Raw genomic sequence first — 27,158 nt, forward strand, 5'->3', positions numbered from 1 at the left:
AGGTGGGGGTGTAGTTTGTTGTTATGGGGTTTTTTTGTAAATTAACATTTGTACTGTGGATGTCATTAATGCTTCTAGGTTGTGGAATCCCTGTTATAAAGCAAGGATATTCAGCTAGTGGTTTTAACTTAAGTGTACTTTTTTGGGGGTGGGAGAGGGGTGAGGGTGGTAGGAACATGCAAAGTAGGATGCAGCCTGAATATTATAACAGTGTTTGGTCACTTGTTTTATTTGTATAGTTTTAACTGGTTATTTTCAACCAGTAAGATATGGAAGCTTTATGATGACTTCTTGCTTGCTACTTGTTTCTGCTACAAAAATCGTGATAGAATTAACACTAGTGTTGTAGGTTCAGTCTTCTACTGCCATTTGAATTCCCAGCTTAGCTGAAATCAGTAATCTCATTTCCTAGGACAGTGATCTGAAATCTGGGTTTGGCTTTGGGTTCTGCCACAAAATCCTTGTATGAAGCTGGGCATGTCGTCTTCAGTACCTCCATTCCCCACCTGTAAAATGGGAATTAACTATTTTCCTTGTTTCTTGGTCTGTTTTTATTCTCCAATAAAAGTGCCTCTTTCTAACTGCCTGGCTAGCACCTGGCATCATGTGTTTTTTAGTCAGGTAAACAATGCAAATGGGGAAAGATAATACTGAATTGGCCACTCTATGGCTTCATCTGGGCTCTGAACATCAAGGTATTCTTGCTTGGTGATTCTTATCCTTAACTGTCATGTGCTTGCCCATGAGAATACAGCCAAAAAGCTTGATAAGATGGAAACTTTTCTGAGCAGCCCATAGGTTTTCAGTCTTTCTCTGAACCTTGCTTCCCATTCCTGCAGCTCTGTGGAGCTGAGAGATGCCTGATAGTCTGTCTGGATTAATTTGCACCAGAAGCAAATATTTTCTGAGACAAGACACTTTTGGATGCATGATGTGTTATGGGTTACTTGAGGGTGGATGAAGAGATACAGTGCTTTGCCTTTGCTTGAAGCTCTGTTTATGTCAGATGGTGATGGAAAATTGGTACAGAGAGTTGTGGTGTGGAGTAGATCTGTGTTGGGATGCTTAAGCTATTCTTAGGTTTGAGCAGACGAGGCAGCTTTTGCAGGAAGGCCACTGATTGGTGGCATGTGGTGTCCAAATGTTTTCCTGTGTTCCAGAGAGTTGGTACCTTTTGGTGAGGAAGAGGAGCAAATTTGGGAGACACAAGTGAGTCGGGGGCAATCTGAGTGCTTTTCAGGCATTAGGGAATTGTTGTGCTTCTAGCTCCATGGTCTGTAGATAAATGGAAATCTCCATCATCTGGGCTTGCAGTTCAGCCTCCCTTCAGCAGGAAGGGCTGCACAGGAGTAGGTTTAAAAATTCCCTTTTTGGTTAGTTGCTAGGCCGTGCTTTTCCAGCTTCACGGGGCAGTGTGATTCTGTCCTTTTGTGCCCCAGCCATGAGTTTAGACAGTTGACGGGTGCATTTCCCACCCTGGCTGGCTGGTCAGTTGGCCACCCAGCCTCTTCCCTATTGAGGCTGAGCAAGGGCATTTCAATGCATGCTTTCTTCACTCCTCCAAAGGACTAGAAAATTAGCTCAGAAGACTTCTTTCTTTCTTTCTTTCTTTCCCCTAATTGGGCAGAAATACCCTGGCTCGTGCAGACTCCCATGTTGCTGCAGTGAATGCCCTCTCCCAGCCACCCCTTGATCATGGTCCTTGGGCAGCAACGTCATTACATGCAGGCCCTGCTGCCAGCCACTTGCTATTTAGTGAAGGCTGTGCATGTCACAGAAAGACCGTGGCTACTGTCACCCTGTTAACTTCAGCAAATTTGGCTTTTTTGGCAATGCTGAGAGCATGAAGTCCAGGAGAACAGGGACATCCTTTGATGACTCAGGGTGAAGGCACCAGGGGACACAAGGGTCAGTTGAGGTGTAAGGAAGTCCAGGGTGTTACAAAGACTCCTTGGAGTTGCTGAGCTCATTCCCAGGGGGGTGAGAATAATTGGTCTTGGCACATTGTGTAAACAGATAGAAAGGAAGTAAAGGGTTCACCCTACTGTGCCGTTCAGTGGGACTGCCTGGAGCTCCTTTTGAAATATACTTTCAGCAGCCTGAGAAGTCAGAGTGTAGCATTTGCTGGGCGAGATTGTAAGAGATCTCTCTTGGAGGAGAGCAGCTTTGGGTTGGCATGATGAGCAACCAAAATTGTCCTTATTTATGTGTGGGTAGGTGCCTGGTGAGGAAAGCATCGTTTTAAAAGTACAAGGCAGAGAATTTGGGTACATGGCTATATTTCCAGTTATGCTAGGAAGTTACTAGGTAGTTCTGAGCAAGCTGTGAAACCTTTCTGCCATGGTTTGCCTGCATGTATGAGTAGATGATATCAATACCATTGTCTTACAGAGGCTTAACACATTATTTAAAATGCTTTGAGCTGCTGGGATGAAAAAGCCAGCACAGAAAAAACATCCTGTGCAAACATTTGAATTTCTCACTGCATAAGGTGAGTGGAAATTTGTCTTGTGTTGATGCTGAGCATGGCCTGGGTACAGTGTGAGCCCTGATCAGGGCTTAGCTGTGTAAACCCAAGCCCAACAGTCCTTCTGCTGAATATTTGAATACTGGCATTTCAGTTGGATTGGGCCCCGCAGGGCGATCAGCACTGAAGGCTTTCTTTGGGCTGATGCTGGTTGCACAGAGGCTACAGGACAGCACTTGCCACTTGTGACCATGGACCAGTGTGTGACCCCTGGTACTCTGGCATCTGGGCTTTGGGCTGCTAATGGCTCCAGGGTGAGATTTCCATATCCTTAGCACAGCTGGGCTTTGCCCTTGCCTGTCTTTCCAGGACTTGACAAATAGCTTCCAGATAGAGAATGTGTGAGTTTGTGAGGCCTTTTCACCCCTTAGCCTTCTATTTGAATCTGGGCCTTGTGAGTTCCTGAAAATTGTTATCATCTGTTTGCCCATCTGAGCTTGCTTTGGTGCTGAGGGGGTGCAGGTGCTGGTGGTAGTTTCTTCACTGTCTCTGCCTTGGGCCTCTCTTTTCGGAGTGACTGAGCAGAGTTCAGGGGCCTGTGTTAGGCGTAATGACTTACACCATTTCCTAAGGGGCCCAGTGCCAGGACTTCTCTCCCAGGTGTGAAAAGTTGGGCCACAGCAGTTCTTTGTCCCTGGGTGCAGGAGTGCTTGTTGAAGCAATATAATAAGGAAACTGTTGCAGAAACCCATTGCGCCACTTCAGAATGAGAAATCCTGCTTCTGTCAACCTCCTGCAATTTTGCTTTTTTTTCACCCCCAGAAATATTCTACAGCAGCTGTTCCTCCAGCACAGAAGCCCCTGTCTATCTCACCCCTGCCAGCATTTGGCACTGAAATAGCCAGCAAAACAAATGCTATTTCTGGCTGCCGTGAGACAATCCTCACATGGGAAAGTTTGGGGCCGAAAGTGATTGATTAGATTGTCCAGTCTGCTTGCCTGCAAGGATGTAGTTTGGTGGCAGGAAGCTTGGCGACTCTACACATGTCCCATGTGAGTAGGTGATGGGGCGTGGTAGAGGTGTCTCATTCTTCGGGCCTGTGGAGGAGCTGAGGAGATGTTCTCTTCTGGTTTGATGTCTGTTACAAAGACTCTGGCTCAGTGCCACGCAGCTGATGTCTGGTTTGCTGATTAAGGCATTTGTAGTCTGACAGTGGTGGAGAGTCAGAGGGTGGGAAGGGTGGGTGCTGACTGGGAGGTACAGAGAGAGAGACTCAATAGCAGGCGAAGGCAGGAGGAACCCCACCCTGCCCCAAGGAGGCGATCATGACTCTGCCAAGCAGCAGGTATCTGTCTCTTTATCTGTGTCCCCAAAGTGTTCCCTGGATGATTATCTAATCTGTGCAAAAACACGCTGTAATGGAAGTGTGTGCACTGTGTCCTGCTGGCACTGGATGAATCGGAGCATAAGAGAGCAGTAACCCAGGTAGGACTTAGCCTAGCTGCTTCCTAGAAAGGATAATGATTTTCTTTTCTTTCCTGAAGGAGGCAGGCGAGTTGACTAGGTTTTCACTGATGGCAAGGCTCAACTGCTGCCATGGTACCAGCTTGTCAATGCCAAAGGCAAGGCAGGTAGGATAATATATTCCTAAACTTTCAGCGTCAATCAGCATGACAGAGGTTAGAGCACTCTCACTGAATGAGTGAGGTTGGAAGGTACACCTGGAGGTCATCTTGTCCAACCTCTCTGCGCCAGCAGGGTCACCTGGAGCTGGCAGCCTAGGACTGTGTCCAGACAGCTTTTGAATATCTCAAAGGATGGAGACTCTGCAACCTCCCTGGGCAACTTGTATCAGTCACACTCACAGTAAGTGTTTCCTGATGTTCAGAGGTAATGTCCTCCTGTGTTTCAGTTTGTGCCCATTATCCTTGCTCGTGGCCCTGGGTACCAGGCTCTGCCTTCCCTTCAAATATTTGTACACAGTGATGATTCCCTCCCTGAGCCTTCTCTTCTCTGATGGAGAGAGATTCCAGTCCCTCACCTTTGTGGCCCTCTGGACTCTCTCCAATACCTCCATGTTGCTTTTGTTCTGGGAACCCCAGAACTGGACACAGTACTCCAGGTGTGGCCTCACCAGTGTAGAGTGGAGGGGAAGGATCACCTCCTTCACCCAGCTTGCAACATTCCTCCTAATGCAGCCAAGGATACCATTCACCTTCTTCACAGCAAGGGCATGTTGCTGGCTTATGTTCAATCTAGTGTCCACCAGGACCCTCAGATCCTTCTCTGCAAAGCAGTTTTCCAGCTGGCTGGCCTCCAGCATATACTTGTGCTTGGGGTTGTGCCTCCCCAGGTGCAGGACTTCACGCTTCCCGCTGCTGAACTTCACATGGTTCCTTTGAGCTCGTTTCTCCAGCCTGGTGAGGTATCTCTGGATGGCAGCACAACCCTCTGGTGTATCAGCCGCTCCTCCCAGATTTATGTCATGAGCAAACTTGCTGAGGGTATGTGCTGTCCCATCATCCAGATCATTAATGAAGATGCCGAACAGGACTGGATCCAGTATTGGCCCCTGGGGTACTTGGGAGCTGCTGGCCTCCAACTAGACTTTGTGCCATTGATCGCAGTGCTCAGAGCACAGCTGTTCATCCAGTTTTCAGTTCACCTTGCTGCCTACTCATCCAGCCTGTACATGAACAGCTGCTCTATGAGGATCTGTGTTCTCTGTACACTGTTGAAATATGGAATTGATTTCTGTGCAAGTCTGCTCCAGTTCTGTTCTGCCCCATGATATCTGTTGATAGAATGTTCACCTTTCAGGTGTGCTGCAAGCAGACTTTCATTCTGATCTCATATATCTCTCCCTGGACCTCTTCTACCATTGTGTCAGCCCTGGCACAGAGTGTGTTGGCTTGTCCGTTCCTATGGCCTCACACTTCTGCTCTTATCCCTTAATCCTTTCCTTTCTTGTTTTGCCTGAGTGCATTTTTGATCTGGTTTTGTAACTCATGCAAAGGGGCAACAGTTCAAGCAGGAGATGGACAAGTGAGCCACTATGTGAGTGCTTCTGTCTGGAAATATTTACTTATCTCTTTTTCCCTAGGTATCTGCCCATGTAACTTGGCTTTTGTTTCCTGGGAGCTTGCACGTTGGTGAATATAGCTATTTGGACTGCCATGGGACCTAAGTACCATCTGGGCTGTCTCCAAGTGTGGGCCAGTACCTAGAACATCTGCTGGAACATCTGAAACGTAGTTCCCTTGAGGTGCTGCTTTGAGTCATGAATGAGTGGGGATTAGGTTGGCCAGGGTGGTTTGGAGTGTACTGGAGAGCTTGGTTGAGGAAAAGGAAGATGTGGGAGGAGGAAACTGGATGTAGCTGAAGTTTGGAAGAGTATGTTTTGAAGCCAGGAGAGATCTATGGGGTAGGAAGGGGAAGAGGAGGGTAAGAACAGGTGGAGACAGAGCTAGAGAGAGTAATTTTGTTGTATTAAGATTCCCAAAGGGACAATAATAGCACCTGGAACCAGTGGCAGTAAATTATGAGCCTGAGGTGAAAGCCCAAGGGCTTATCATTTAGATTGGCAGGCTTGCTGGCTACCTTCCCAGCCCTGCTGTCTTTCTTTTTTCTCTAAGCTCTCAAGCCTGGTAAGAAGGTATTAGACTAAAGCTGATTCTCTGGCTGTAGACCAGAGAGAAGGGATCAAATGGGCATATGGGCACCACTGGCATGTGTCCTTGGGGTGTGACTTAGGCAGAAGTCCTGCGTGATGCTGGGGATACTGTGTGAGGTGTGACTCTGAGGGGTAGGTGGGCCTGGAGGGAGCAGATTTGGGGTGAGTGGGAAGTGTTCCCACCTGAAAGTGGCTGCCAGAGTCTCTGCATGTGAATAGACAAGGCTGGGATCTTGACCTCTAGTATTTTTCTCTCAAAGCTACTTGAGAAAATAATTCCTGCTGAACTAGCAGAAGGAAAATCCCATCTCCCATATCTACTGGCAGTGGTTTATGGTGGGCTGCCAGCAGACCACAAAAACCATTGCTCAGCAAAACCTAGGGATCCTAACTGCAGCAGCAACACGGCTGGTTAGTCTGATCTGAGCTGGGGTGAATGGCAGTCACAGAGTAGGTGCTGGTTGGATACCGAAGGGTGGCTGTCCCAAGGGTGGCCGTCCTGCAGTATATCCTTGGGTTTCGGCTGTTGTGAGTCCTTTTTGAAGAAAGTTTTTGAAAGGATGTTTTGTTTCTTTTTTAGATACAGTACAGTGCAGAAGCATAATGCCAGCACGTTCTCTTTCCCATTTTCTGAATTCAGCCAAAGTAGCCTCGAGGGCCTGGCAGATTAAGAAGTTTTGCTGCAACCTGTTTATGCTTTCCAGCAAGACCAGTTAGTAGACATTGCTTGGAAGTAAAGGTCAGGACTTTCTCAACAGGGCTGGATTGTCCTCACCTCCCCGAGCCATGGTGTGTCTGGACTAGAAGGGCTGCCTGGATTGGGTCCCAATGTGGCTGTTGAGTTGGCTAGATACCTCTCCCTTCCCACTGCTCCCTCAGCATGTGGCTCATTGTGATACAAATATCTCATCCTTGCCTGGGGAGAAAAAGAGTTTGCAGGTGGCTTCACCATATGCCGTCACTGCCTGTGTTGTATTTGGTCTGCGGATGAATGGATCTCTCTTCAGGCGTGGTACGTTACATCTTTTGCTTATGCTAGCAACCTCTGAAAAGTAGAAAGCCTTACTGTTCAGTGCTTTGGAGGACTGGTGAGGTGAGCTTGAGGGGACTGGAAAGGGTAAATGGCTATTTAGAACCAAGCTGGTTATTCCTCATGTGGTCCAGAGAGTGTCTGGTGGTGGTGGCAGTGTTCTGCTTGCTTTTCTGACTTTATCTAGATTAAGAAACTGAAATGAGCAGAAGAGATGGGTTAGGCTTTTTCTTTTGTTCCTACCCTACCACCACCACTAAGCACTGAATTCCCAGCTTAAGCACTTACACAAGTGACCAGTTCCATAGAAGTCAGCATCCACAAGGTAACAAGGGCTGCTACTGCTTAAAAGTTAGATGGTAAGGGACTTGTCCCAAGCACTACACAGAAGTGATGGTAGCAAAGAATGGAAAGAAAGAGCTTTTTTTTTCCTTTGCTTTCCACTGGCACTGCTTAGCCCTGTGTCTCAGAAGTAGGATACTTTCCTCATCCAGCATGGCTTGGCACTGGTGATCGGGAGGTGACACCAAGTGTGCTTGCACCCTACAGTCTCCCTGTGGGGTGCTGCCTGTGAGTGAAGAGGAAGGAGGGAGGTGGTAGCACAGGTTTGGAAACAGCAGAAACAGGGCACTCGCGTGATGGTGCAGACAAACTATGAACGCTGGACATTTGTGCTCCAGTTTTGCCACTGCAGACTGAAAGTAAGCAGTTTGTCCTGGAGCATGTCTGAGACTTGAAAACATAGCAGCTATTACTATTCAATAGGCAGAAGCTGGCTGAGCTTTTAAGGCCAAGCCCATGACTAGAGTAAACACTCCAGGAAATACTGTTTTTGAGTCAAGCTTTGGTGTGGTAGAATAGCCAGCCTGGCTGTCAACAACGCAGCTGTCCTTGGCGTGGGCTGGGGTTTAGCTCTGATTTTCTGCCTTAGCTCTGAATAGCCGCCCCATTGTTGGCTCACATGGGAACCGCACTGCTGGGCTCTGCCGGCACTTTCTTTCAGCCTGTTGATGTCAATGGGAGTTTTGGGCACTGGTCCACAGCTCATCTCACAGGAGGAGCCACTCAATAGAGGCATCTACTTCTCATGTAGACGGAGACTGAGTTCAACCAGAGCAGCTTCACTTCTAAAACTCCCTGCTCTTCTCCAGAGCTGCTCCCACAGGCACGCTTCTTGTTGAGCTGCAATTGGTTTTGAGGAAATGACCGGTAAGTCAGAGACGAACTCTCCCTTTCCAAGCCAAAAATATGCAATTACCTTTTTTCTAAATTCAGGGTTTCAAAAGCATAGGTGTCCTGGGGGCCTCAGGTAAATAAAAATAATAATAATAATAAAAAATCACAAATGAAGGATTTGTCTTAAGTACCTATTAAGTTTGCTGGTTTTCCTCAGTGAAAGTAATCTTTTCAATCTCCTGTTGGACTTCGGCTGCTCATGCAATTTCCATAGGAATTAATCTGCAAAACTGGGAATCTTCTAAAGTGTTAGGAACTTAATGTAAATAAACTCTCTGATCATGTCTATGCGAGGGCAAACTAAATTTTTTAATTCTAAAAATGTGCTTGCGTTTTAAAATCCTGGCTTTTCTTTGGAAGCTGTAATTTCACCTTCATGCATTTGACTATGGAAAAGAGAGGTTGAGCAGTTATACAGAGGGTAAAACTGAATTGCTTTGCAAGTTACTTTGTGATCTTATTGTAAGCATGCTCATGTTTGACAGCATAGGTCTTCTTTTGCCTACCTGTGGAGACTTGAGGAACTCCCTATCTTGCATATTGCTTCAGAGGCTCATCAGATACTCCTATAGCCTCTGACATGATGGTATGCAGGCATAATATGATTAAGAAACAAGAACAGTTTCACCAGTCATTTTCCAAATAGCAAAGCTAGTGAATCTGTGCAGTTCCTAGTACAGGTAGAAATATCCTTAAAATGGAGCCAGTCAGATGTCTGTTTCTCACAGCTGGAAACATGTAGGTTGCTGTGTTGTAGGCGATGTGGTTTGCAGCTGGGGAAACCGCCATAGGTCAGGGAATGCCCTGGCTTGGTTCAGGAAAGTCCAGTACTGCTATTGTTTGCTCTATGTGCAGGAAAGACAAAGCTCACACAAGAACACGGTGTGCCTGCTAGGTAAGACTGTATATTGAGCGTACCTTAATGTAAGTCTTGAAACCTAAGCTGTGGTGCTTTGTTCAGAGCTCTGATTGAAACGGCACAGTGAGTTCATGAAAATACATTGTAGTTCTGAGTTTGGTGTGCTATCAGATCAAGCTTTTAACTTGTTTTCAACTTAATATAATTTCCTGTCATCCTCTGAATAATGTCGTCAGCTCTATTAGTTTCTAAGTGGTGTTAGAGGAATGAGTATAGTTACAAGCAGTGGAAGTGGTTGGTGTTCTTGGAAAACATTTTTTAAGCAGAGAGAATTCTAGTATGACATCTTTCTAGTATTCTTGTATCTTTCTTTCATCACACTCCTAATGTTCTTGTCAAGGCTGACTGCTACAAGAGGTGTGAAAGGCACTTCTGATGTGCAAATTTTTGCCGTCTGCATGTTGCACTCTTGCTGTGGGCAGTTATGCTGAACAGCCTATGGAAGGACCCTAGACATGAGTGAAATGGTAAACCACAAGAAGCTGAAAAAACATCAGATTTCTGTCTCATGATGTGGCTGCTGGTAGGGTTGGAAGAAGAAAGGAGCAGTAGCTACTGCTGCAGCTGTGCAACTTGCCTATGTTGTTTGGTCCACTGTATAAATCTCTGTACTGAGTTGAGGCACAGGTTCATTTGCTTTCCAGATGCAAGTGTCCAAATCCTTCAAACACTTTCAAAACTATTCATATAAATGTGGTATAAATTTTTGCTTTTATTATCAACCTTTCTCTGCACAGAGAGTCTTAGTGAACTTGGCCTTGAGACATTCAGGTCTGCCTTTGTACTGTGCTTTTTCTTCTTTTAATTAGATGAGCTGAACTTTTGCCCTTCTCCAGTGTGGTGGGTGAATGAACCCTCTTGGTCCTAGAACATAGCCATTTCATAAGCATGAGATGGGCCAAAATCCTGAACTGAAAAAAGGAAACACTGAAATGATTTGTGTGTTAAAACTGATGCATGTGTTATGAGCACTGGCATGTGTTATACAGGCTCTGATATGGATCTTACAGGTTTATTTCCAACTATTTGGAAACTGGATCTTGATGCAGACAATGGAGTGGCATACACGAGGTCAGCAGTTCTCTAGTTCTTTGTGTGCAGCTTTGGGAGCAGCTCCGAAGGGTTGCCGTGCTCTGCTAACAGCTGTTCAGAAGGGTGGTGGCCTGCTTCTGGCTCTGAGTTGGTACATCGCAGCCGTCATACAGGGGAGGTTCAGAAAGTTGGCAGAAGTAATGTGTCCTGTGGTGGCACCCATGGACGTGGAGATGAAGCCTAGTGCATTGAAGTGTCCAAGGAAAAGCACTGTTTGCTGAATTGGTTGTGTTGCTTCTGGCATTGGGGAGGCTTCCCTGGACCAGCCTCTCTGCTATCTTGAGCCACGTGCAGCCATGAGGATGTGAACAAAGGGGATGCAACAGGGTATGGGAATCCACGAGTGCTGATCACCAGTGCTGAAGGGAACTGTATACCTGCTTAAGAGGAAGGACAAAGCACCAGGCAGGGGTTACTGGCTCTTCTGAAGCCCTTGCAAGCTGTTCCAATGGGTGCAGACCTAGGCCAGCCCTTTCAAAGTTAGTAGGTCAAACCCCATCGCAAGCTTCAACCTGCAAACACCACCCTAAGCCCTGTGTGCTGTGTAGCATCGTGCTGCAAGGCAGGTGTGAGCATTCTTAGCTTACCAAGAATTGGGAGAACATTCTCCAAGCTGAGTGGTTAGTTACATGCTGCATAAATGGATTAGCTCCCTGGAGTAAGAGGCCTTTATCCTATTAGCTAGTTAGCCACTTCAGCATGTTCCCTTTTCACTAATGTGTGTGTGAGGTTCCGCAGGGTGGGGGAGCAGGGGAACAAGTAAGTGGTAGGGTGGGGAATGTGGGAACAGGCGGTTACACCATCATTTCTCTCTACGGTTGTTGATGTTCTACTATTCCCACTTCACAGATGTCTTTTTGAAGACAAAAAATTGTCTCTGGTTTGTTAATCATCTTCTGGCCTGTAATTTCTAATATAGTACTTGTTTGTGTAAAATTATTTTCATGCGCTCATGCAAACAAATGAGATCTCACAAATAGGCATAGTCATGTGAAAAGATACTGAAATACGCTGTGGGGCTGTGCAGACATGACATGTACACATGGGTGTGTGTCTTGGGATGAGGAGGAGTGGGACTCTGCCCTGTGCTCAGAGTCTGGAGCCCAAGCAAGCTCAGTGGCTTGTGGCGTTCGTGTGTTTGCTTGACGCAGGCTCGTTTTGGCTTGCCAGAGCTGTTTATGCAGTCAGTCTACATTTGATGTTTTTGAAGTTTCTCCACTGTGCACGAATCCATGTTCTTATCTGAAGATGTGACCTTATATATGTTTTCCACTTAAAGTTGTGATTGCTCCCAGCAGCACCTGCTGAACCCAAGGTGAGGGTTCCCATGGGGTAATGTCCCTTGCACTCAGCTGAAGAGAGGGTGGGAGGTGATTCAGAGTCACCTTTTAAGGTCTCTGTTGTGAAGAACAGGCCATACCTGTCTTCTAGGCCACTGAAGAATCCTTTCCTCATTTCATGCAATGAGCATACCCCACATTACCCTGTTTCTGAGCAGCTCTGCCAAGACCAACACTCTAGCTAAGAATCTGCTGAAAAGGTGCATATTCCAGGTTCTCCCCAGACAAATGCATTGGTCTCCATTGGATGTTTTCTGTGATGGATTAGATACACTTTCTGAAAAATCCCTTGTGCTAACTGTACCCTTTAGGGCAGTTTTGGGGCTGACAAAAAGGCGTTCAGGGCCAAGAATTTATACCTCTAAACATAAATATTTTTTTATCAACACCTGAAAAATTCAGGTTGGCTCAAAAACATGAAGAAATTGGCTTAAAAATCTGAACTTGAAACAATTTTGAGCTGAATTTTTTCTTTTGCCTTCCATGTGTACAGCTACCCTTTCCTCTGCTGCGGCAAACCTGTGTGAGCATGCAGTCTCTTCTGGAAATCTGATGTCCCAGATGCCTAGGCTGTTTACTTTCTGGCTGGTATGCATGAGTCCCTGTAGCTTGCACAGAGCCTTTGGAGCATCTTGTAGTTTTTTTCAGTTACCTGAGAATGGGGTAAAGGTAATTGGGCACACATGCCTGTAGTGCCTGTGTCCTTTGGGTTTGGAGCAGCCATCTGTGGATTCTCTTCCTCTTTGTGTCCCTGTAATGTACAGCTGACAAAGGTCTGTACCTTTCATGATTTTAATTTTTTTTCTTCTTTCCCAGGGTACACGGCTGCATGACTTTCAGAGCCTTCTCTGTGTTTCCCTGCTTAGAGGAAACTGTTTGCTCTACTGCCTGACTTGTGCGAAAGTTTTAACCCATTCTTGGTGCGCTTGGGGACAGTGTTTAAACAGCAAATGGTGGAAGTGTCAGGGGCTGCTTATTTCAAGTCTCCAGCACTGCCATCTCCTATGTGCTGCAGCAGCACTGAGGGGAATGGGATAAAGCCGCAGGAGGCAGTGTGCCTTCTGCCCTAGCTCTGCCTATGCAAAAGTCCGTGGGGAGGGAGGATTCTTTTGAGTCACGTCTGAGCCAAGGCTCAGTTAACAGTCACAAGCTGGGACTGCAAAAGTGAGACAAACTATAGAGACATCAGATGATATGTTAGACTAGACTGGACTTTCCCTGTGGACAGCTTTTGGACCCAAGGCCAGGAATGGGGAGAGTAAACAGTCACGTTGGCAACCCTGAATTAAAAGCTGTGTTAGCTTTTTGTCAGGAGCTGCTACCATGCCTGCCAGCTGTGAAACTAGACCCCCCATGTCCATTTGCACCCTTTCTCTCTTCCCAGGCTCTAGTGAGCAGGAGGAGGAAGTCCAGTATTTGAACATTGGTAACTTTGGCATGTGCAGATGAGTGAGAGGGAATTAATGAATCCTGCCCTCTCTTTATATTTTTGTTACTCCACAGGTGCTGGAGTTTTCAGTCAGGTCTGTTTCCTGCACAAATGGAGCTTTGCATTTTTTCCCGGCCTCAAAGAAAACTCAGTGAGGGATTTGAGGTTGGCGAGGAGTGAATAGATGAACCATCTGATGTACCCTGCAGATCAGCAGACTTGGACTCTGCCAGACCAGCAGGGGAAGCGGCTGCTGAGCCAGAGATGCTTCATACAGAGTGTTCACTTCCTCCATCCCCAAATTAAAATCAAAGGGCTAGTGGTAAAAGTGCCAAGGCAAATCTGGCCCATGTTATATGTGCCTGGGAGGACTGGGCTTCTGTACAGATCCAGAGCATGTCTGGAGACTGCATGCTACAAAGGTGATGGAGCAGTAGAAAACCAGTTACCTACAGACAGATAGAGAGGCGGTTTGCTTAAACCATAATTGTGTAAGCGAGTAGCTATGTTTGCATTAGCTGTGCCTCTAGTGTGACATTCAGGAAGAACTTCAAAAAACAGCCTGTAAGTTCAATAATTTTGTCTGCTTTCTGGGCCTCAGGAGCGGTGGGAATTCAGATGCTCTCTCAGGTAGTAGACCTTGCTGGCCAGGCTTTGACTCGTGCTCTTCCATACCAGGCGTTCACCAGGCCCAGCAGCCTGGTGCCACTCTGCAGTGGTGACTGCATCTTTGGTGATGACATCTCTCCAGATGAAGATGCAACTGGCTTGTGCTGATTTAGAGAGCAATCACTTGTGGGATTGACTTGCTGTGCTGCCGGTTAAGACTCACTGCAGGGCCATTTTGTATTTGCTGTAGGCGCTCTCCTATTTCTTTTCAGCAGTGACAGCTGAGCCCCTCCCAGTAGTGCACAAAACGAGGTGACTAATGACACCATGTTAGAGGGGATTTTGGTGACCACAGAAGTTACTTTGTTGTGGTTTTCATGGTCTGCCACTTGCTGTGTGTGATCCCAGGCAAATCCCTGTGGGACGCTTTTTTGTAAGGCCTTGTTTGGTGGAGGTTTTTTGTTTGTGGGTTGTTTTTTTTCTGTTGTAATTTGAATTTGTTCTTAATGAGCACTTAGTAATCAGCATTTCCTCTGCTGCCTTGTCCAGAGGCACTAAGCATAAGTGTTTGCACTATATGGAGACACTGGATTTGTGGCACTTGTTGGCAGAGGTGCTGCCTGGAAAACTGGGGCTACCCTGTCTGGTAGAGATGGGGGCCCTCTATGACAGTGTTGAGAGACCAAATGTGTTGAAGTTTTGAAGGGGTTTCAGACAGATTGAGAATAAATGTGGCGCGAAAAGCATTACTGGCTAGTTCAACTGAATCTGAAACAGAAATAACTTTCTAAAGAGTTCAGAGGCTTTTCAGGATATTCCATAGTATCACCACAGTTTACAGTCTTTGGATGCTGGGGTTTGCTTTTGTAGGAGGGAACTTTGGCCAAACCACTTGAATTAGCCTGTATTTTTAAGTGCTGTGAGGCTGTTTAACTTCTGGTGGAGCAGTCTGCAGACTGTGACAGATGATAATTATGATTTAAGGCTGTGGCTGAAATACAGCCCTCCTGGTGCTGTGCTGCTGCAGGGGCTGGGCAGGGAGCTCATGTCTGTCTGGCACATGGATGTGCTGGGTAGCAGCCTGGCACCCTTGGTCCCAGACAGTGGGGTGCTCCTCGGGTGTGGGGCATCCCTGGCGATGCAAATGCAGAGTACCCTCAGGTGACAACTAGGAAGGTCTGGCCCCTTGTTTCTCTGCTGATGAAAGTCATGTGTACCTGAGATCCTGAGCCTGGCAGGGGGGTAAGGTCAGCTGGTGTTACTTCAGTTTTACAGCAATAAGGAGAAGCCTGTGACCTGTTCTTTCTTCCTTATTGTTCTTGCACTGCAGAGCTATGAGGTGATGCCCATGTCCTAGCAGCACAGCCCCCAGTGCCAAGGAATTTAAAAACCCAGTCCAAAATCAACATACACAGTAGCTTTAAGATTTTCTTTTTTTGCTTGTTATCCTCCTAAACCGATTGGGAGGGCAGACCCAGCTTTGCCCCTTGTGGAGTACCCATCACCTTGTTGGCGCAAGGATAGGAGCCGTGGCTTGGCTCCCTCATGCCATGCTGTGTGGGCATGGAGCACTGGTCACCTGGGTGGGAGATGTGTGCAAAATCAGAGGACACTGGGCTATGGTGTGTTAGCCTGGAGGTGCCTGCAGCTGTCAGACTGGGTCAGCACCAAAAGCTTCAGCCTTGCTGTTGAGCTCTGGCTGGGGAGTTGCTGGGTTTCACGCCTGGCTTGTGGGAGTGCTGCCTTTGGGGGTGGATGATCCCCTTCCTTTAATTCAGCCTGTTCTCTAAAAGGGCCCTGCTGAAATCCTCCTCTTCACTGGTAGCGTGAGGCTGCTGCTGGCTGGGCTGCTTGTGTGTCCTCCTGCGCTCTGGTGGCTAGCAGCTGTGGGCCTGTGCCCCTGTAGCCCCCTGGGCCGTCTACTCTGTGCCCTGTGGTGGGACAGCGGTGGGACTCAAGTCAAGTAGAAGCTTTGCAGCCACAGCATGTGGCACAATAGTCACTTTGTGCAGAGCCCCTGTCCTCATCTGTCCACTGTGCTGCAGATGCATCCCTGCCCTGTGCCTTAATCTTCTGCATGCTCTCCCTGCCTGAGCCGTGGTGGGGCAGGAGATGGGCTTTGCTCAGCAGCTGGCTGATACGGAAGGCTACTCCTCCTGGCCCAAACCCAGCTCTGGGGGCTGGTTGGGAAGGAGGTCAGGCAGGCTCTTGGCTCTCAAATGCCGTCCCAGGAGAGATGGGCCGTGGGGCTGTGCTCCCCTGGCCAGCTGGACGCATGCACCAGGAGTGGCATTGGGCTGGAGCTCACACATTGGCGTTGCCTCTCCACTGGTGTTTGCTTCACCTCCCTGTCACAAGAAGCACCTGGCTGAGACACCTTCAGCCCTCTGCTTACTGGGCCATGGAGCTGCTTCACTGCCTTGCTGTCATTTTTTCTCTTTATGGACATCACATGATTTGTCCCTTCGCATCAGCCTTCCGCTATGACTTAGAATGCAGTTTAGCCTCACACTGTAATGTTTCTTCTTTTGGTTCTCATACACAACTTATGAGTCTGTTTCTATATTTTCTGTGATAGACATTCAAGCTTGGTCTGCCTTGTTCCTGGAAGACTCTGGGCAACTGGGAAGCTGGCTGGTAGTGTTAACAGTATGGAAGTAAAACAAGAATTACAGAGCTAAGGAAATTCTGTCTTAAAACATGGTCTGCTTAAAACTTTATATCCTGTCAAGAGTTTTAAGATGTCAACAAGTGACAGACATATCCGTATCTTCAGTAAAAGTGCACCAATCCTTCTGTGGAGGTTCCTTAGCAAAACTAATGAAAGGCAGATTTCTGGCCTGCTTGATATCTACATCTGGTCTTTGAGTCAAGTTACAGCACAATTACTGAATACAGACTTTTTTAAAACTTTGAATTTTATTTCATTAAATATGTGAAAATCCCTGCAAAATTCTTAAGTTGCAACAAGCTGACTGTATAATGAAACATTTGAAGTGTGCTGATGTAGTGTAAATTAAATGAGTGAAGTTGAACTGAGAGTTCCTGTGCTCTCTTGCATGGAATAGACAAAATTGGCTTGAAAAAAACCAGTAGTAGTTAAACTGCATCTAACTCTAAACAGGCCCTTAGGTTTAAAATGACAATTGGATAATAAAATTAAATAATAATAATAACTAAAAAGAACCAGACACCACCAGTAGACAAAAGAGCTGTTGCTTTGTCCTATGGAGGTAGTGAAAATAAAACCATTCTAAAAATAGGAATGTGCATATAAAAAAGATGTAAGATGAAAGGGTTTTATTAATATGCAGGCTGACATTTTGCTTTGTGTGCTGATTTGAGAGATTGTTCAAACTCTGAAATACTTGAAAATTAAGCAGTGATGCCTGCCTTTAAGCTGTTCATTGCCAGAATTTTAAATATTTATTTTTGAACTGCAGTAGTACGACATAAATTCATCCTTGAGGATTTCACTATTCCTAGCATGACCTTGCATTAAGAATGCCTGTATTTTGTTTGTTAATATATATTACAATCATATGGATAAAGTGGTTTGTATACAGTAGCTCTGGATACAGTAGCTTGTGTGTCTAAGCAAATGCATGCATGTACCACTTCCCATCTGGGTTAGTTCAGAATTGCTCGAGTCAGTGTTAGAGGACTTGGAGCACTACTGCTTAACAGGAGATGTCTCCTGAAGCAAGGCTGGACTAGAGAGCTGTGTTCTGAGAGAGGCAGGGGTGGTGGTCCATCTCTGCATTTAATGTGGTATTTTGATGTCACAGCAAGTCCACTCGTGCCAGTTCAGGGGCTCGTTACCACACATCATTCAGTAAATACGTGACCTTCTAAGTGATAGTTTCCAGTCCCTGAAACTTCGTTTTGAATCCACGTCCAGGATGGAGAGAGTCACTGGGTTATGAGCAGAGAGTATTTGTGTAACAGGAGGTGAGATTGGTGGGAGGGTCCTTGAACTGAACAAATTGTGCTGTTTTCTGGGAGTTTAACCCTAGAATGTTCCAATTTAGCCTTATTTTTAGTGAAGCATAACTCTTGTGCCCTCAAAAAGACTTTCCATGTTTCCTTAGTCATGTAATTTTCTCCTCTTAAGTAGAAGCCACAGCAGATTATAAAATAAACTTTCCTTCATGCAAATAATAGTGCTCCCAGGCTGTGTCAGCTCTGATGCCAGCAGTTCTGTCAGAGACCGAAGGAGGGACTTTTTGATTGAAATAAGGAGGCTGAGTACAGACGCTGCCTCTTTCTCTTCCAGTTCCTTTTCTGCATGTGGAAGAAAGTCTCAGAAACCAAACTTTATGGTTTATGCATGTGGAAGAAAGTCTCAGAAACCAAACTTTATGGTTTAGTCTCAGCTGTGCTGCTAACGTTCTCAATGACCTTCAGCAAATCTCCGCTCCTGTATGGCTCCCAGAAAATAACTTGAGGAAATAAAACTGCACTTCCAGATTGGCCTAGTCCTTAGGAATAATCCCAGGGTTACCAGACTGAACGTGTCACCTTTCTTATAGGCCATTTCCCCTGGCTTAAGGCTACTGCAAGCCATGTAGTCACATAAATGTTATTTCAGCTCTGCCTTGTATCTGTGTAAATAGGAGTTAATGAGTTGAGTATCTCGTGGCTGGATCCTGACGTGGAGATCTCCAGAGGGAGGATGAGGAGAGGCTGCCATGGAAAGTCCCTGGCTGTTGCTAGGCAGCGCTGTGTTTTAGCTTCCCCATCTGAAAGTCTGTGCTCAGGTTTGGCAAGGAAAGGGAAAACTGAGGGATGGAAAACCATACAAAGATGCTTGACTGATTTTGACTGACTTTTTATGTAAAGCATGACTTTACTGTGATGGGTGCAGAGTGTGTGTGAACTGGAAGCAATTTGATCAAATAGAATAACATTTGATAACTGGCCTTCTATGTATTCATTCTCAGCTGCAGTATCATTTGGCTGGCTTGCGCTCTCTCCCTCCTTATGTTTTTTCTTTTAGGATGAGACATCTCTTGGACCATAACAGTGAAGCTGGAAGAGGGCAGCACAAGCAGCCCTGCTCCACTTCCAGTCTAAGTGGAAGCAGGAAAACCCAGCAGTTCCAGAGAGCTGCTTCTGCTGAGGTTTATGCTCCAGTTTTACAGGCTATGGATGACGGGATGTCACTTCTTCATTTTACTGAGTCCATCAGGAGGCACACTAGAGAATGCTATTAACTCACAAAAATTATGTAGGGCAGCCTGCTCTTGCTGCACAATGCAGCCTCTTTGAACTGTAGCAACAGTGCAAATAGTGGTAAGATGCTCATGTGACTAAAGCTCATCACAACAGCACCATTAAAAGAGCACCTCTGTTTTCTGCCAGAAGACTTGGGATACAGCTGAGCATTTGAATTCGTCTTGGTAGTCTGGCTGGTTGTCCATCTACCCACAGGCTAGTTTAAACTTTTCAGTCACTCTGTTGTCATCCTGTAATTGCTGTCTCAGTTGTTCCTCCCTATGCCTTCTAATAGAAGACCAGAATGAGTAAATTTAAGGCCTTGGTGCCCATGCTAATTTGTAGTTGGGAAATAACGTCATTTGTTTCTCTGCGAGGAGTTATCGAGGGATCTGTGAATAGGACCTCGCTAGGCACTGGACCCTGCTGGACTGTACTGGGAGGTGGTGTACTTGCTTCCTGGCCAGCAGAGTTGTGTTTAAAGGTGCTTTTTCCCCTTCAGCAGAGGGTCCAGTGGTGCTGCTACTGAGGCACTGTGGAATTTGATGTCACAGCCTCGTTCCATCCTTGGGGGTTCAGTCACTGTAAAGCTCAGCTTTACAGCAGCCTAGAGAAGCTAAGATTCTCACCCAAAGTCACATCAAATGGGATGCAGCAGGGTATGTCCCACCGTAACAGTGCTCTTCCTCTAAAGGATGGGGCTTAAAATCCAGAGTCCTGATTCTCACTTTCATGGCTTAACCCTACTTTGTCTCATATGTTTTATCCCACCAGTGGGCTTGTGGCTTGAGCTATCTAGCTTACCCTTCCTCATCCCTGCCAGCCAATGTTTCACAGCAGTCTAGAAGAAAACCTTATGGAGAGACCAAGACTTTGCAAGGCCTCACAACTCCTTACTCTGCCCTTCCCTGCACCACTGGGGTTTGTCAGCCCTACCAAGTTCTTTCTCCTCCTCAGCTTTCTTCACTGTATGGTTGCAGGGGGCCTTAAAGGCAGAAACACCACAGTAAATACCAGCCTTACAATAACGGCCTTGCAGCCTGGCTGGGAATGGAGCTCTGCGTTGTTTTATAGGAATTCCTGGAGAATTACTTGTTTAGTCGGACAGCATGGGCTTGGGTTAGTTCAGTTCAGCAGTTCCCTTTGTCTCCTTCTGCCTGGTTTGTGCAAAGACCTGTTGGGTCCCTGTAAGGTTAGGAACCTTGGTGCTGTGCTGATGCCATAGCCTGTGCTGCCAGGTCAAACCTGGGGGTAGAGGCATCAGGCAAGGCTACTGTTGAGCCCTTTGATGAAGAACAAAGCTGTCACTCGGATTCACCTGCTAAAAGATTAAGAGAAAAAGCTCAAGATCCTTGCAGCACCTCCCTTCTCCCCCATGTTGCTTGGACAGTGAAATGCACTTTCCTCAGGCCCTGAACTACTCATGTGCAAGTTTCAAGACTTGCTGTAGCACCCATCTTTTTTTATTTTATTTTATTTTTTTTTTCTCCAGGCATGTCAGTGGGCCACAAGTGTGCTGAGGGCTGGGTTTTAGATTAAGGGGGCTGGTATGTGTAGAAATGGTGGGTGGGTCTTCTCCAACTCCCTCTCCAAGTTTTGGGCAGCTTGTGGATTGGAACTGTAAAGACATGCTTGTGGAGCATAGAGTGACAGAAGGTGGTGGAGGAGTGGGACTTCTCTCCCTACCCCCCATCAGTACTTCCTACTGGAAAAATATGTACTTTCACCTGAGCACTGTTCTGTTTTCGGTGTTGGTTTTTTGGGAGTGGTTTGTATATTTTGGGGGGGGTTTAAGCTTTTTGAGTTTCCAAGGCTCCCTTTACTCTGTTGCTGTTGTCTTGTCTTCTATTGGAAAAAAGCAGGAAGACTACAAATGAAAGGAGAGAGGAAGTAGAAAGGTCTCACTATTTCCATATTGGTAAAACGGTAGGATGTCTTTCCATGGGTCTTCTGTGTTAGGAACTTGATCTAAAAAACACTTCAGTTGCTTTGCTAAAGCGTGTGTGCAGGACGGAGAGCGTTTTCCCACACTTCACACAGCTTTCCAACTGTTAAAAGGGTAGAAGACAGTCAGGAGCTAGGAAAAATTACATGATTTCTTTCAAAAGCTGATGGAGAAAGTTTCTTCCTGACATGGCTCCATCACCAAGTTTTTCACTATAAAAGATGTAGTTGAAGTATTTTTTAATGGAAAAAACTGTTCTTTCTTGAAGCCTTGCTTTTCTACTTAGAGTAATTTTTTAAAATTATTTTTTTAGGAGAAAGAATGATTTTAGTTACTTGCCAGCTTTCAAAGCACTGCTTCAGAAGTGGGATAGAGCTGCAACTCACTTGTTTATTTCTGTAGTTACACAGAATAATTGCTGTTTTAAGTATATCCTGTTTGCGAAGTTGTGTGGTTCATGTGTTATGACAACTTCAATGGCTCTTACAGTATATAGCAAAGGGATTTAGGAGTGTGGGCAGGTGCTTTTTACCTTGTTCTTTAATTCTAAATAAATAAACATAATGAAAATAAAATAATGGGAACATCCACATTTGCATTAAATAGACTTTTTTTTTTTTCCTTCATAAAAGGAAGGTAAATTCTACTTGCTTCAGGGCAAAGTCTAACCACTAATTGACAGGAATTAGGAAGAAACTTCCTTTTAGGCAGTTGTTCCATCTTTCTCTCTGGAATTTCTTGTATCTTCTTTTGAAACCCAGGGTATCAGCCACTGCCAAAGGACTCTGCAGGTTGGGCAAGACAGTCTCAGATTAGGCCGATTACTTGATGGCCATCTCTGGTAATCTTAGTCTTTCCTATCTCACTTAACTATCCATCTTGTTTGCTAATTAAATGTTGATGAAAAGAGACTCCCTACAAGCTCCTTCTTTCTCTTCCCTCGTGCTACTTCTACTAATCCCTGGATTCTACTTCTCTTTCAGAAGATGCTGCTCAAGAAGAATTGTGGAGCGAAGACTAGAGTAATTAAAATTCGTGTAAGTTGCCCTTTTCTGGTGCAGTTCCTTCATCTTTCCATGTATATCTAAATATGGTAATTCTCATTGAACATCTATGCCCAGAAGATTATTTATGGAGGTTTCCTGCGGCTTGATCAGCTGCATAACAAAAGTCACTGATCTGGAGTATAGACTGTAGTTGCAATTTAGGTTAGGTACTGACAAGGCTAATAATGCATTGACTTTTCCATTTTGGAGACTGGGTTCAAAGCTTCCTTGGAGTGAAAGTCTACATTCCCTGCTGTGAGCTCATACAGTATGCATAGCTGTCCTGTAGGGTATCATCTGGAACCTTCAGCACCAAGGGAGGTGCTGATCTGAGGTAACAAGTGGTGTTCAGTAGGGGTGAGGGGTACTGGTAGATAGCTGTGGAAGAGGAATTACACTTGCGTGATGCACTGGTGTCTGCAGAACTATGTGTGTTGTGGGACTAGGTGGTGGCAGATGAGTTAGATTGTATTTGGCTTTGTAGCTGGGATGACACTGCAGTGTCTGAGCATTTCCTGCTCTTGAGTGCACACCATGCCTAGCAGGGCTGTTTGCTCAACTCTCCTGTCTGTAGTCTGTGCTGCCTGCGCCTCAGAGTCTTTCTCTCTAGTACCCCATCCCCTGACTCTTCAGGCAACCCCCCTGTCTCTTTTGTGGGTATCTTGGCTTTCTTTTGGTCAGCGCTCTATGGCGCAGCAGGAGATGTGTGTGTGACCTTGCACTTTGCAGCCAAAACAAGTGCCTTTGTCCACTGAGCCCCATATGACTCTCCATGCTTGCAATATACAGGCAAAACCAGATCAGAGTGAAGAAAAAAATACATCCTTTGTGATAAACCTGCTACTTTCACTGCAGTAATTACAGCCTTGCAAGAGGGGTGAATGGCAGACCACGATCCTTCAGGGTTTACGCCTTGCCCAGCAGGAAATGGGACTGATGCCTTTGGTACCCAGAAGTGCTACTCTTTATGGACGTGCTGTTGGGTGCCCCTGCACCGTCACTGCTTTGTGGCTGAATCTGGTATTTGAGAGGAGGAGGAGGTAAGGCTGGCTAGAGGCTTTTGCAGAGCTGGGCTGTATTTCTCCAACTCCTTATATACCTTCTGCCAGGGTACTTCAGTCCTGTCTTCCAGCAGCCCCACAATGACCTGATACTTCTGATTGCACAATTAATTCTGATCTGTTATATATTCTTTTGTGCTTCTGCCTGGATTGTTTTCAGTAGAGCTGTCTCCTCATGTGCCCTGTGAGCTCTCCCCAGACTGTGCCTGTCCTTCAGACCTACTAACAGGCTTAATCCTGCTGCAGTGTTTCAGCGCAACTTGTTTATCACCTTCTTTTGTGCCTGCCCCACGTGCTTTTGCTGTTTTTTCTGGGTGTCCCTGGACTGCAGCTATTTCCAGTGCTGCTGGGTGGCAGTCCCCCCAGTCCCTGAGGTGTCACCGGTGCCTCAGTGTGGTGCTTTCCTCTGACACCTTGGGCTTATTATTGTAGCTTACTCTTGTGCCCCTGGAGAATGAGAGGCAGAACTATCCCTTTGCTCCCTACTGAGCCCACGTCAGCTCGCACGAAAATAAACAGCAGAAGCTGAGAGCACACCATTCTGACAGATGGCACAGAATCCATGCTTCTCTGGCCAACCTTGCCAAGCTGGGGCAGTGCATTGCTACCTGAGGTGCTCATGTGGTTTCCATGACAATAGCATATGATACTTCACGGTCTGCCGGTAGCAGAACCGTTAGGTAAAGGAGCATTTTTGCTTCCATTTTTCAAGTGATTGCAAGTGCTGACTTTTCTGTACACAGCTTAGAAAGGAGGCAGCAGGTCCCTGGCAGAATATCTTGCTGAGATGCCTTAGCTCTGGAAGCAGCTGAGAGGTCAATATCTCTGAAGTGTGATGCTGTGTTAATCATATAAAAGGAACTCTCAATTCAGTCAGTAAGACATGCTTGGCACAGGGTTCCTTCTTAGTGTTGCCCAGCAGCAGGACAAGAAGTAACGGGCACTAGCTGAAATGCAGGAAATCCATGTTGCCCTGAGAAACTGTGGAGTCTCTGACCATGGAGATAGTCAAAGCATGCCAGGACACGGTCTTGGGCAACATGCTCTTGCTGACCCTGCTTTGAGGAGGGGGATTGAGCTCGACTATCTCTAAAGGTGCCTGCCAATCTCAACCATTCTGTGACTTCTGGCTCGTGCCCAGCATTCAATCATGGAATTGGAGCACACTGGGGACTTTATTTCGCTTGGGAGGGCTATTCTGAGGCCCTACTGAATGTGGCCTTTTGCAAAGGATGATAGCAGGAAGCAAGGTGAGAGGTTGGTTCTCAGTTGCTGAGGGTCTAGTGACAGGTTCAGTCTTGGGACTTTGCCATTGCAGTGAGGGTGGAAGAAATGAAGATGAATCTCATAGCAAATGGTTTGATGAGCTGTTACAGGAGGAACCAGGTAACTGTCTGTATGTCTGAGCAGGAAATACCACCACACGAATCAGTTTGCTTGTGGCTGTAGCCCTGATTCAGCACATGTAAAGAACATGTGGTCTCTTTCTAAAAAACTGAGGTGGACAGCAACATCCAGACAGCATACAACTGGTTGGAGATGCAGTGAGTCAACTGATCTGAGAGGCAGACAAGCTACCTAATGGTTTATGCCAGGTGTTTGAAGCCAGGATTCCTCCTTTATTCCTCCAGTTCTGCTGCTGAACAGCTTGAAGGAATAAGGGTTGTGCTTATTCCCTCCTGTGCAAGGATGATGAAGACCTGCTAGTAACACCAATGAAGCATTTTCATTTCTTCTTACTGAGGACAGTGTCTAATGTGGTTGTGAGATAGTGCGTGCTGTTAAAAATACCCTCCTTCTCATTGATATTTTGGTTACCTTGACATTTCAGGCCTTTGCTGGCATGTTAGGATGCAACGTGTTGTGCTCTCATGCATCATCCCAACTGTGTTCTTCCTCCCTCTTCTGCTGGAAGAGTCTCCCATGGGACGGTGAGATGGGGGGGCAGCGTCTTTATCCCCTGGCTCTGAAACACAGTTTCAGCCCTTGCAAATGGTCATGGTCATTGGAAGTCTTTTCTCAAGCAGGTGACCTAGGTTGGGTTTTGCTTCTCCACATGCTGTTTTAACACTAAGGTGTCACCTTGTCATTGTTCCTTGTGCTTCAGCTTCCCATGGGCCAGCTCAGGCAGTGTTAGGCCTACAGCCTTTCCACTTGCTCAGCAGTTTGTAAGCAGGATGATGGAACAGTGATGTGACAAGTCTAAGAACCTAGACAGATTAAGGCAGGGAGATTAATAAAATTCCCAAATATGCAGCAGCTCTGTTGTGTTTGAAATGTGTTCAGGAATAGAAGCTGTGAAAGATCAGGGCCTGTAGTGAAGAGAAAACAGTATTAAAAATCTTGCTTCTGTTCCCCCCAGTAAAGGGTAATAGAACAGAATCAGCCCCTGTGCTGGGCTGGTGAGCAGAGATAAATTGGAGTGACAACGTGTATGAAGTATGTATTTGTACATAATAGATATATGTGGCACAGCATGTGTCAGCGCAAGGTGAGAGGTAGGTGTGGGCATGCTTGGGTGTTGCACACTGAGGTGGGCAATGTGTGCCTGCAGACCTGGTCACTGGTGCCCCAGCGTGTCAGCCAGAGTAGTGTCTGTAACTGGAAGCAAGGCACAAGGTGTAGATGAGGGGTGCACACGTGTGCGTGGGTATTTTTGCATCCAGAGCGTGTTTGCATGGCGCAGTCAGGTGTTGCACGGAAACACTCCCATAGTGCAGTAAGGAGGACTGCGCATGCATGTGCTCGCAGGGTGTAACTGCCTCCACCCTGGGCCAGGCGTGATCGGCTGTAGCCAGCTCTGAATGCAGACACCAGTCTTCCAGAGGCTTTCTATAATACCACGAGTCTGCAGTTCTCCAGGCCCTCTTGGGATGAGAGTTACAGGTCTGTCATCTAGTCCTGTTCTTGTTCTTCTTCCTTCGCAGACTCCTTCCTGCGGTCTCTGAATGGGATCGGTGGAGCTGGGCTTACCTCAGCAGTGGTAGGTGGGTAGAAGACACAACTGGCAAGCCCCTGGGTATTTCAAGAGCTCTTGTTGGAGCAGGCAGAGAGGGAGTAAAGATTTCAAGGCCAATCTGATAACCTGGCTGATCAGAGAGATGTTTTCTGCTATGTAAAAATAAAACAAGAATTTTAAATCAGGACATAAACCTCTTGTGCTCTTGCCTTGATCTTATCAATGTTGAGAACGCCCTCTGCTTGGACAGGGGCCAGATCCCTGGAATGACTTCCCTGTCTCTTATCTCTTGTGTCTGCATCCCAAAAGGCCACTGCAGAAACATGCTGGGTTTTCTTCCCCTAAAACAAGGGACCTTTTCAGCTTGGAGCCGAGCAGGAGATATGCTGGCCAGAGCCGCCTTGGCAGATGCCTGAGCTATTCACAAATGTAAGGCGTACTAGGTGACAGAGCAGTACCGGTTCTGGCTGCACAGCACAAATAAAGATTTCTAAAAAATCAGAAGACTTTGTGTGTGTGTATACATACGTGTATATATACTCATACATATATGTTGCCTCTTCCATCACAGGCTCCCAAGGTGCTTTGCAAGCATTGCTAAATATAGCATCTCAAAGGGAGATAAATATCTTAATTGCCATTTCAGAGTGAGTTAAACTGAGAAACCAGCAGAGAATGTGACTTGCCCAAAGAGACAGTGTGAGGAAAACTGAAGTCTGGGTGTCTTTGTGTGGCTGAAGCCCAAACTTGCCATTTAGAAGCAATGAGAGAGACTTATCTCCCTGGCCGGTCACATCCTTGGGTTACTTGCTGGGCAGAGGCCCCCTCATGAAGATTTTAGCATTGTTAGTTCCTAGGCTGGCTCTTGTCCCCTGTTGATGGGCACACCTCTGCTGAACAAAATGGAGAAGGTCCTCTGCTAAATGAGGACATGGATATCCATTTTCTTACTGGGGGAAACCAGCTTCCTCCGTCCTTCTTCCAACTCAGTCGCCAAGCTGCCTGCTGAAGGTCTCTGTGCAGTGACAGCTGGCCCCGGAGAACCCTAGCCCTTGGTCTGAATAATTACAACAAAAGGTTTTGTCTGGAGTTTTGTCAGTGTGGGGAAGGATCAAGTGCAGATAAGGTGGGAAT

General features: G+C 46.4%; 1 protein-coding gene across 5 annotated transcripts in view; it reads left to right on the forward strand.

Annotated features, from left to right (window-relative positions):
- Positions 1-27,158, forward strand: part of LOC130157582 (uncharacterized) — a 58,714-nt gene that overhangs the window by 21,494 nt on the left and 10,062 nt on the right. For 2 of the 5 annotated variants that reach the window (XM_056357386.1, XM_056357388.1), the window contains exon 4: positions 21,945-21,995. The exons of 1 other annotated variant lie outside the window; for it this stretch is intronic. In XM_056357386.1, coding sequence (XP_056213361.1) covers positions 21,945-21,995 — 51 coding nt within the window. Of the gene's footprint in view, positions 1-21,941; positions 21,996-27,158 lie in introns of all 5 variants that reach the window. 2 more of the 5 variants (XM_056357385.1, XM_056357387.1) reach the window with 1 other exon arrangement.

Source organism: Falco biarmicus, chromosome 12, assembly GCF_023638135.1.
Source record: "Falco biarmicus isolate bFalBia1 chromosome 12, bFalBia1.pri, whole genome shotgun sequence".
Taxonomy (NCBI): domain Eukaryota; kingdom Metazoa; phylum Chordata; class Aves; order Falconiformes; family Falconidae; genus Falco; species Falco biarmicus.